We start from the raw sequence: 11,768 nt of genomic DNA, 5'->3' as shown, positions 1-11,768 counted from the left end.
TGTCCCATCGCTGCAACTCCTGTACGGACTCGGGAGAAACGAAGGTCGAGAGCCATGCATCCTCCAAAACACGACCCCCGCAAAGTAGCACTGCTTCTTGAACCGGAAAGTACTTCTTAGATGCCTGACTCATTGTTATTCTAGGTTGAACTCAATGACTTAACACAGTCTAGAATTATATTAAAGCAGTTTATTTCAAAGATGCCCAAGTTCATCACTGTTATGCACCTTTTAAGGTAACAGTAGAAAAATAGAACCAGTGAAACTAAATACAACTTAGTACAGGAATCTACAGAAGTGTTTATATAGATCAAACGAGTACAAAGTACCCGTTCAATTATAAAATTCTCAACAAATAACCAATCACAGTTCCAGAGGGTTCAATTTCAAAATGTACCAAAAAACCCACAATGTAAACAAATAATTAGCTATATGAGTTTTGCAAAGGACTATTTGATGCAGGTTGGTAAGCTTGTAGAAAAGCCTTGCATAGGATATCAGTCACTTCAACAAAAGCCCAGTTTGTGGCAGGGGAAGGCACTGACAGCAAAAAGAGAAGGCTTTTTATTCAAAGGGAACACTGTCCTGGAAAATAAAGCAACTAACCAACATGAACATGAGGAATCTGAAGTTTAGAATGTTTTTTTTCCCAAAGCAAACTGGATGGAACAAAAACATGTTTCTGCCCTGCAACTTCATTACTACTGCAGAGTGAATATCTACATATCATCTACATGTTCCTGCGCTAATTTAAAAATCCTGTGCTAGATTTAAAAATAAAATGTATACAATCTACACATCATGGTATTCTCACCAATAACAATATTAAACCATTTCCATAAAACAAAACATTTAAGATTATTCTTTCTAGGTGAAATGTGGTTCTAAACAACTTCACACTGTAGTCCTCCACAGCTACAAAACAGCTGAATAATTCATATAAATCCACTAAGATGTAATAACAAGGATTTCTGTTGTACAGTATATCAAATTATTATTTACAGGCAATGCTCAGGATTTCTGAATGGTAGAATGCAGGTGATGGAGGCCATACAATTTTATTTACTAAAGAATGATTTAGGTGTTCTGGATCCCTTTTGTTCTAAATTCATTTGTTCATATTCCCCCCTGCTCCCATGTGAAATGGATTGTTCCTACAGTGCAATGTTGTATCTTTATGTATCATGGGTTTGTCAGTTTGTCATAGGAGAGACAGGTGTGGGTGATCTTACAGGCTCTGATGTGTCTTTGGTTTCTGTAGCAACAGGCCCGATAGCTCTCATTCAGTATGCCATAATCTCGAGAGAGAGAGAGAGAGAGAGAGAGAGAGAGAGAGAGAGAGAGAGAGAGAGAGAGAGAGAGAGAGAGAGAGAGAGAGAGAGAGAGAGAGAGAGAGAGAGAGAGAGAGAGAGAGAGAGAGAGAGAGAGAGAGAAAATATGTCTTTGCAGGTCCAGGATTGGCCAAAAGGTGGCGTGATGGTGGTCACATAGAACAACCAAAATGAACATTAGACAGAGTACATTGGAATGGAGTGTGTGTAGAGGTTGTACAGAAGAGTCACACTGACAACTAGGAGAGCCAGTAGTGGCATCACGCTTGTGATGAATTCCGTTTGGTCACTTCAAAATGTGGATTATGGCTTCTAATTGTTAATTCCATTGAAAGAGCAAGGTGGTTTCAAGCATATTGGCCATACCATTCTATGGTCGGTCACTGGTTAATCATCTCAGAGCCTCATGTTGATATGTAAATACAGACCTGATTAAAGATGGATACTGAGTCTACAGTACTGATACTGTTTAAACAGTTGCCTGGGAGTACGAAACCACACACACGTTCTGCTGAATACAAACATCTCCTGACAAGCGCGTTCAATCACACACCACTGTACAACAGTTGCCATGGCACCCTTATCTTTCCCAGTGTACCTCAGTCATCAACCTATGCCCTCACCCTCCTGTCTCATTCTGAAAACCCTAGGCTCATGTTTTTGTGAGAATATAAAAGCCAGAGACTGTGCAGAAGCAGCACTGGTGAGTTCTGGACACAAACAATAACCCAGAAGACAACAGCGGTATCCAGAGAGAACAATGACAGCCTCCACAGACCTACTCCCCGTCTGATCCACTTCCTGCCTGATCCGAACCAGCCAGAGCCTAGTACTCATCACCAGGAAGGGGAAATCAAATGTAACTAATCAGGTGAGGTACGTACTGGAGGAATGCTACAGGAAGAGAGGAAATACAAATGAGAAGAGCAAGAAAATACAGACATGTTTTTACATAACTTTATCATGAAGATAACTCTGTTTGGAGCTACGTGCTGGTGTTCACTAGTTTATACTTTGATCCTATGTATATATCTCCCAGGTAAAGTATATGCTGATGACTACAGTCCTTATGTATATCACATGTCCTCAGCACATATTTCAGCTATATTACACAATTGTTATGATCATAACACATCGTTGTTATGATCGTAATGATATGATCTTTATTCCTGACTCCCACATCTAAGAGGTTACAACAAACCTCTGTGTGCAACAAGGCTCAAGGAAAATAGGCAAAACTCCTCCTAAAGAGTACTGCTGGAATGATATTGTAAAACTGCAGCACTGAGGTTGGCTTCGGCAAGCTTCAATTCAAAAGTCAGACTGAAACACTACAGTCACTGCTGTTTCTCTAACCTACAGACTAGATGCCGCTAGTCTGTAACAATCAGAGGAGACGTGAGGTGAAGACAGCACTATGTCATAACGGGAGGGCTGGAGGAGGTGGGATATTTACACACACAATCTATAAATAGAAATCATTAGCCAACCCTTCACACACTCATTAGTGCTCTGATGTCCATGACTGGAGGTCATTTTCCCCACCTTTCCCTTTAGACAACTCAACCCCCACTCCTCTCCAGGGGTTAAAGTGCTGACTTCTTGTAAGGGTAGTCAGGCTTGTTAGGCGACCTGCGGTCTCTGTTAGCCTCCTCGCTAACACTATTTCTATGAGGCTGCTGGGCCCCTGACCCTGTGGACTCGCCAGTAACCCCCATCTCCTCCTGGGGTTCACTGTGGGCCGACGGCCTCTCCTCATACCCTTCTAGGTTTCGACTAGCGGAGCCCCACAAGTGGCCAAGTCCGTGAGTGAGGTCAGTCTCATTGTTTGATTGTCCTCTGGGGACATGTCCTGCCTTGGCATGGGAACCAGAGGGATTAGCCAGAGCTCCATTCTGCCGTTGAGGGGGCAGGCCCAGCACGTCCAAGCGCAGGGGGTCAGAGCGTGTCTCAGCTGTCCATCCCTGGGTGTCAGACACGTAGGAGGGAGGGAGGCTGCTGGAGGGGCTGTGGCTGTAGAGGTCTGGCCCTGCGAAGGGAGGAGCCAGGGGGTGGCTGGAGGTCGGGGTGGCTGGTCGGCAGGAGAAGTCGTAGAGGTCAGGGAACTCTGCCTGGGCCTCCAGCTTTGGCTCTGGAGCGTGCCTCTTACAGGAGTGAGTGTGGCCATGGCTGAGGCGAGTTGAGGGACAGGGTCCGGGGGGGAGGTGTGGGGTCGGGGTGGGGCCATGAGGGGGAGGGTTGTGACCGTCCCTGTTCCCCATACGGTGCTCCCTCAGGGTCATGACAGAGACGCCCAGAGCGATGTCAGGCATGAACTCCCTCATCACAGGCTCCATGCTCAGCTGGAGAAACAAAAAGAAGCACACAAACACAGCTAGTTAGAGCTATACAAGACCACAGCACAATACACTTCTACAGCTACACTGACCAAATGCAATCCACACAGCATGACATGTGGACCTTCACCTGTGGTTCTGCGAGCAGGGCTCGACCCATGGCCTGGGGATTGGTGCAGTCTGGAGGTGGAGGCCTGGGGGCAGAGGGGTAGTCAGGGCTACCATGCTTGGCTGAGGCGTGGAGCTGGGTGCGGTTACAGGGGTAGGAGAAGGAGCGGGTGGGGGGTGGGATGGGCACACAGGGCCTCCATGCCCCCTTCAGCTGGGCATGGCTGGGGGTGGCAGGGGGGTGGTATGGGGGTGGAGGGGGAGGCAGCGGGGGGTGAAACCCAGCCAGGCCCTCCAGGTCTGAGAACATGCTGTCCATCGCTGGGCTGCTGTTGACTCGACAACGTCCTGCCTGGCGCAGGGCCAGAACCGGACTCTCGTCTCCAAAACGCTCCTCTGGGAAGAACTTGAAGGGGTTCTGAGAATAAACAAAAGATTTTGCATTGGTATCTAAATGGTCTACAACTACAATGCATACAAGTCATCAGCATAGTACACCAAGTCTATCAGTCTATAGCCTGGTTACTTTCTCAGACCTGGTCCTCCCTGTACCTTTCCCCTCACCTGCAGTAGCTCAGTAGCCCCGTCCGCCAGGCCAAACTCCCTCAGCACACGCAGCTGCAGCTCATAGCTGACAGTGGCCCCCTCGCCACAGTTGAGGGCGTAGGCCCTCTGGACCTGGTCTGTGTGCCTCAGCTCCTGTAGCCTCCGGATCATCTCCTTCACCACCGCCAGTCTGGGTACTGACAGGACACACACACACAGAGGATTAGTGGACCATGTCAATGTTACTAATATGTTATACAAAATGGCTTCCTTATTGGCACCAGTCTTCTCCTTTAACCTGGGATCTCATTGGCTACCACGGACGGGACGGTGGACTGGTTGTTGGCCATCTGCTGATGGTTGATCATGTGACAGCACTGTGGCACGGCGTTGTTGACCATGTAGAGGGTGTCAGGCACGTTGGACATGCGCACCAAACGCAGACGCACCAGATCTGTCTGTTCCACCATCATCTCATCCAGCACAGACTGAGGGGAGGAGGAGACGGGTTAGGAGTCTGTACGACCTTGGCCTGACCCAAACCCTCAGAGATGAGATCGAACAGAGAAAACCTGCACTGCTAATCGTCATTAACCCCTCGATGCTGAGTGTCTTACCTTGGCTTCCTCTACATAGGGAGAGAAGAGGCGGGGCCGCACGTAGATGCCAGCGTTCTTCTGTCGCAACCAAGAATTGGCCTTGCCCCCATCTGTCGTGGGCAGCATGTCCGAGGGAGGGGTGCTGATCAGACCCCTCTTCGTCTGTGGACGGGAAGAGGAGGGGGGTGATTTAAAGAGAACACAAAAGAACACACCTAGAGGGACAGGTCAGTCAACATGATAGATAGATTGATTGCACTTTATGTATTGACAGCAGAAACTGTATTGAAGCCAACATATGATGAATCATCCATGACTACTGACCGCGTCAGAGAGGATGTCGCTGTTGGCAGGGAGGATGTGCTCGGTGCGGATGAAGGGCAGCAGCGGGGACAGGATCTCCTTCAGTTCTTCCACATCCAGGTCCCTCCTCTTCACCCCCCGCTTGTTCACACTGTGGGCCGTCCCACTCAGCACGTTGGGCTCTGGGAAAAGAAACCAGACGCAAAAAACACACAGTTTGTAATTCATTCTATGGTTAGGACGGCCAACATACACACTACACTAATTATTGTTTTATGATACAGTATTTTCAGTCGGGTTCAGAGCTACACAAAAACAAAATACTGCAATCTACAACTGAGGTGCTTCAGAGTCTCCCATTTTAAGGATAAAACTTGGCTTCTTTTATAGCCTTTTAGAGTGTATTTTCCCAGAGCCATTAGGGGGCCTGCTCTGAGGGTAATTATGGAGTGTATTATCTTACCCCTGTCTGCCATCCTCTTAATAAGCTGCTGCTCGCCCCACTTAACAACGTACTTGAGAATGTCCTGCTCACTCGCCTGTGAAAGGGAGAGAGGAGGGCAGGGGTGCAAGAGAAGAAGATTGGGGGATGGTGATAGGTAAGGAAAAGAGTAAGAACAAGGTTAAACATTGTAGTGAGGATGCTTGCATATGTGGTTGATGGTGTAGTTGTGGCTGAGTGTTATATTTGTCTGGTTGGATTATAGCGTTTCACCTCAGCCGTCCTGTGTGATACCCAGGAAGTTTGGCACAGCAGAGCAGACCAGAGCTCAGCTTCATTTAGAGTCCATCCTTGAAGGCAATTGAAGGCTCCAGACTACACGTGTTTGGGTTTGTGTTTATGCATCTGCGTGCGTGTTACCACTTCACTAAATAATTATATCAAACCAATCATACCCTAGCTGCCTCGCAGATTTACGTGAAAATTGGATGGTTGAAAATACGTAAAAAAGTGTTCTTATTTTGTCAGCCATTATAATCAAAGCACTGACTACAAATGGGTAATTTAGACGGGATAACATAATTGGTAAATGCATTCAGTCCAATCACACAGACAGCGGTAGTCACCTGCAGGTAGTCTGACTGGATGGCAGTGAGCAGGTGCTCCTTGCTAAGCTCATAGAGAACGTCAGAGGTCACAACCTGGCTGAACTCCTCACACAAGAAGTGCAGGGCCTGGCGGTAGACCCACTTGGAGCCGTAAGGCTGAGAGCTCCACTTCAGGATGGGGACCAGAGAGTCCAGGGACAGGCTCTCCACCACAATGTCCTCACAGCCTGGGAGAGGAGACAGGAACACACACCACAGTGGTTAGATACCTCAGCCTCTTTAATAGCCTGGTTGTCCAGTCAGTTTGTGCTTCAACCAACTCCTCTGTGTGGCTACAGCACGTACAATATGGGCCCAGGCTACATTTTTTAAATCTATTGTATGGGAAGTCATACACTGTTAGAATGGTGGTAAGAGTTTTAATGGGTGATTTAATTGAACCATAAATATCCCGCAATACAGTCACACAGCGGTCACTTCTGGAGCCATTCAGATGGCTGCAGTAGTTCCCCTCCTATTTACCAACACAGGGAGCACTCCCCTTCCCCTAAGCCCCCTGCACCACAACCCCCTCCCTGCATTTTCTAAATCAGAGCACATACTAGAACAGCAGGCAGTGGTTTAACTCTGTTACACACAACCCCACAGAAATGCCTTTGATACCTTCATGTGCTTCAGTCACTCTACCTCCCATTCACCACACTAAGTAAACACAGCAGCCAGAGGGAAGTATGCTGCGCAGACACACACATCGTATAAGCACACATGCATGTGTGCACATCCGCACACACACAAAAAACATGGACAAACGCACACACACTCTCGTGCACATGCAAACACACACAAATGAATCAAAAACTAATTAAAAGTCGCAGAAGGTTTATGAATTAGGTACCTGATATACTGTAGCTATTTGAACAAATCTGGGGTGAAATAGAATTTAAGAAATGGCTATAGTGGTAGTCATAGTAGCAATTGTAATCGAGATACAAGCAGAATAAACATCAAACAATCAAATTATGTTAATGTAGATAGGAAACTAGTACATGTCCACAAGGGCACATCAATAATTTGGCTTTGTTTTTGACAGTCAACACAGTGGAAATGATACCAGGCAGTGTGATGTCAGTGATAGAGCCACACCGTGTGCCTCTGAGACAGACAAACAGAGATACTGGTCTGCTTTAATGTGGCCACTGCCCAGCCCTGACCCTGCTGCTGCTGGCTCTGTATGGGTCTAGTGGAGCCGAGCAGCCTGCCCTGCCCTGGGAATAGCTGGGTTATGAGCTCTAGTACCAGCGCTCCTATGGGACTCTTATCTGTGGGCTGTGTGAGATCTTGGTGTCCACATCACCAACAAACTATTATGGTCCAAACACACCAAGACAGTTGTGAAGAGGGAACAATGATGCCTTTTCACCCTCAGGAGACTGAAAATATTTGGCATGGGTCCTTAGATCCTCAAAAAGTTCTACAGCTGCACCATCGAGAGCATGGTTGCATCACTGCCTGGTATGGCAACTGCTCGACCGCAAGGCACTACAGAGGGTAGTGCGTACGGCCCAGTAAATCACTGGGGCCAAGCTTCCTGCCATCCAGGACCTCTAAACCAGGCGGCGTCAGAGGAAGGCCATAAAAATGGTCAAAGACTCCAGCCACCCTAGTCATAGACTGTTCTCTCCACTACCGCACAACCGCTTAACAGCTTCTACCTCTAAGCCATAAGACTCCTGAACAGCTAATCAAATGGCTACCTGGACTATTTGCATTGTCCCCACCCCACCCCCATTTTTACGCTGCTGCTACTCTGTTTATTATCCATGCAATCACATTACCTTTACGTACATGTACATATTACCTTAACTAACCGGTGCACCCACACATTGAGTCTGTACCGGTACCCCCTGTATATAGCCTCCATACTGTTATTTTGTTGTTGCGCCTGAATTATTTGTTATTTTTCTATTTTAGTTATTTTTTTACTATAGTTTATTTTAGTAAATACTTTAACACTTTTTTTTCAAAACGGCATTGTTGGTTAAGGGCTTGTATAAGTAAGCATTTCACTATAAGGTCTACTACACCTGTTGTATTTGGCGCATGTGACAAATACAATTTGATTTGATCTGCTGCACTACCATTCGCCTTTGAAACTGCTTTGAAAATGCACTCTGGGAAATTGACTCCTGCTCTCTTGCTTCGGCATTTAAAAGGCTTATTTCCCTCCAACTGTAACACTTAAACCTACATGTTCGGTCCCTTCCTTTACTTTTATTAGCTAGGCAGAGATTCTAGCAGACCCCCATAGAGTTTTAAATGCAGGATGGAAATCGTTAAGAGGACAGATTAAGTTGAAATGTGGACACGGGCATTTTTGCCTTTTTATCTCCCATAAACAGTCTAGAAGAGGGAATGGATTCCACACTTCTCCCTCCCTCCCACTCTGTATCCCTCAGTTGTCACTAGTTACCATTGCCACAAAGTAAAAATTGTCTATATTGTAAAAATGTATGATAACTAGAATTTGCTTTTGGTTTTAATTTAAGGTTAGAGTTAGGCATAAGGTTAGCAGTGCGGTTAAGGTCAAAATTAGGTTTAAAATCAGATTTTAAGAATAGAAATAGGTGGGGTTTAGACATAATTATGACTTTGTGGTTGTGGTAACTAGTAACGACGTATCCCTCTCATCTTGTCCTTATCTCTGCATATTTCTGCTCGCACTCTGAGCAGGGGTAGACACATAGACAGACACACACACGATCCCTTTGAAAGGTAAAGATTCCCAATTGGGGACCAGCAGCACATAAAAGCAGACGGCTCTGTTCTCTATTAGCCCATTAGAATTCACAGCACCATTCAGCCTTATAAAGAAAGCTTTGCACTGTTATTATGAGCCGGAGATTAGAATCAGCATTATATGTAATACTAAAGCCATTTCCCCCCCTTCTTCCTTCCCCTCCTCTCTCCCTCCACGGGTGGCACTATGCATTCACTGGAGCCTAGTAGACTGGCAAGAATATCAATACAATGAGTGTTATGGCAACCACATCTTTGACACTGCAATAAATGAGGCATTTTGTCTTGCTGTTTTTATTTGGAGCTCTGTGTTTATGGAACACAACATTTCCAGACCACTTAAACATCAGCTGCACTCAGGACCTGTAAACACCATGCTGGACTTGAATCATGTCTGATTACTCAAGGACCTAGTTCTTTGCTGTCTCAAACAAAACAAAAAGGAAGGAGGAGAGACTTAAACAGAATGATGGGCTCTGCTCTGACTACCTGAGGTTTAAGTCCAACTTCTAAGTTAACCGATAAGCTGAAGTTCTGCCCAGGAGCAACTGGAAATCCCTCTCTGCTTGGAACACAAGTAGGCCCAAGGCTAACAAAAACACTACTGGACTGATATCTGTGGAGATTCAGTCTCGCTTGGTCCAATTGCATTAGGGTTCACTCACGTCATAGGTCAAGCTCTGCCTGTTAACCAGAGAAATGACTTGATCAGACTGCAATATCACAGACCAAGACTTATCCTTAAAACATAACACAACAGCTGACTGATTCTCCTAATGGAAGGCTGTTAGTCACACACAGGGCCGAGCAACAGCCTCGTAGATGCAACGCCAAGTTTAGATTTAAATTCATATCCCATTCACTACCACTCTTAACACTTTCACATCGGCAAGCAGCTCTGAAGACTAACTGACTAACGTTATTTATTTCCTCCCAAGGTGTGCGGCAGTGTGGTCATTAATCGTATTAATCAATGACTAAAAAACTCACTGCACATGAATTATGATTGTAATGGGCCGTAGGTCTCCACAGATGAGTCATTACTCTTTCTCTCTCTCTCTCTCTCTCTCTCTCTCTCTCTCTCTCTCTCTCTCTCTCTCTCTCTCTCTCTCTCTCTCTCTCTCTCTCTCTCTCTCTCTCTCTCTCTCTCTCTGTGTTTGTGTGTGTGTGTGTGTAAAGAGAGAGAGGAAGTAGAGAGAAAATCTGCATTGTGTGCTGAGCCACTCATTATCATCACTCTCACTGTGCTTGAAAGGCTTTTAATGTCAGTTAAGTGAGAGTGAGTAAAAGAGTGAGTGATCTTCTCTGGCTAAGAGGCAGGTAGCCTAGTGGTTAGAGCATTGGGCCAGTAACTGAAAGGTTGATGGATCGAATCCCTGAGCTGACAAGGTAAAAATCTGCTGTTCTGCCCCTGAGCAAGGCAGTTAACCAACCCACTGTTCCCCGGGCGCCGACAATGTCGTTTAAGGCAGCCCCCCACACCTCTCTGATTCAGAGGGGTTGGGTTAAATGCAGAAGACACATTTCAGTTCAATGCATTCAGTTGTACAACTAACTAGGTATCCCCTTTTCCCTAATAAGGTTGATAATTGCTGATGGAGAAAGAGGCTGTCAGATTGACCCCTACCTCTAGTGAAAGTGTACCCTGGCCTCAACCAGACGGAGAGGAAGCAGTGAAGTCACATAGAAGAGGAGAAGGAAGAGACTGCCAGATGACAGAGCTCCACCACAGCCCTGGACATCAGCATACCAAGTGTCTCCTGAGATAGCTTGCAGCTACCCAGGTCTCTGACAGGCAGCTGAGGTCACTTAAGGTTGTCACATGGAAATGAAATCATGGGCCTTCCCAGCTCATTTGACACATGAGTGAGTGAGTGTGTGTGTGCAATCGTGTGTGTGTGTGTGTGTGTGTGTGTGTGTGTGTGTGTGTGTGTGTGTGTGTGTGTGTGTGTGTGTGTGTGTGTGTGCAATCATGTGTGTGTGCATGTTAAAAGGTTAGTGTGTCACTGAGAGGAGGATAACTAACACAGGAAAGAGAAAGAAAAAAAGGAATATGGAGAGATGAAAAGCAGGGAAGTAAATAGAGGGCTATAGCACAGACAAAATGAGAGGACCTTGATACTCAACATACACCACAGCCATTCCACACAACATGGGGTTTCATGGGAACTGATGTTGCTTCTCTGTGGGAGAGAGAGAGGCGATATAAATACCCTAGAGTAGGGGCTTGGAGTAGGGGGAGGGGAGGTTTGAAGGGATGACAGTTTGCCTGGTGCTAAAGCTGCTTTGGCGACCCTGAGAGTGACAACGCAGGGAGGGGGAAGGAGGATCTGGCCAGCTGTGTGTGTGATCCATCTCTTCCACTGTGCCTTCATAACCGGCAAACTGACTGCACTACTCCACTCCTCCAACCCCTTATCTATTCTCAAGTTTTCCACGTATTAGTGTTGTGTATTATGTGCAGTGACTTCATTTGTGTTCTTTGTGCTCTATGTTCTTTTAACAGTCACTTTGGGATTTACATGAAAAGCTTTATAAAAATGTTATTGTCATCAACATAATGTGTTTGTTGTCTGACAGATTGAGGTTTTAATCATCCCATTGTCTCTGCCTCTATGGCCCAGTAGTTTCCTGCGTGTGATGCTGCTGGTGACAGTAGCGTGACAGAGACCATTTCCACAATACACTAATCCCTAAAT

General features: G+C 46.2%; 1 protein-coding gene across 1 annotated transcript in view; it reads right to left on the bottom strand.

Annotated features, from left to right (window-relative positions):
- Nucleotides 1-1,447: 1,447 nt before the first annotated feature.
- LOC139383899 (BTB/POZ domain-containing protein 7-like) overlaps nucleotides 1,448-11,768 on the bottom strand; it is a 47,668-nt gene continuing 37,347 nt past the window's right edge. The window contains exons 4-11 of the mRNA XM_071128503.1: nucleotides 6,292-6,500; nucleotides 5,687-5,762; nucleotides 5,245-5,405; nucleotides 4,939-5,082; nucleotides 4,620-4,809; nucleotides 4,340-4,518; nucleotides 3,798-4,193; nucleotides 1,448-3,673 (exon numbers count right to left, since the gene is read on the bottom strand). Coding sequence (XP_070984604.1) covers nucleotides 2,918-3,673; nucleotides 3,798-4,193; nucleotides 4,340-4,518; nucleotides 4,620-4,809; nucleotides 4,939-5,082; nucleotides 5,245-5,405; nucleotides 5,687-5,762; nucleotides 6,292-6,500 — 2,111 coding nt within the window. The 3' untranslated portion in view covers nucleotides 1,448-2,917. The remainder of the gene's footprint in view (nucleotides 3,674-3,797; nucleotides 4,194-4,339; nucleotides 4,519-4,619; nucleotides 4,810-4,938; nucleotides 5,083-5,244; nucleotides 5,406-5,686; nucleotides 5,763-6,291; nucleotides 6,501-11,768) is intronic.

Source organism: Oncorhynchus clarkii, chromosome 25 (genome assembly GCF_045791955.1).
Source record: "Oncorhynchus clarkii lewisi isolate Uvic-CL-2024 chromosome 25, UVic_Ocla_1.0, whole genome shotgun sequence".
Classification (NCBI taxonomy): Eukaryota; Metazoa; Chordata; class Actinopteri; order Salmoniformes; family Salmonidae; genus Oncorhynchus; species Oncorhynchus clarkii.
Note: the sequence above shows the minus strand (reverse complement) of the source record. Positions and strands in the feature narration are given on the sequence as shown.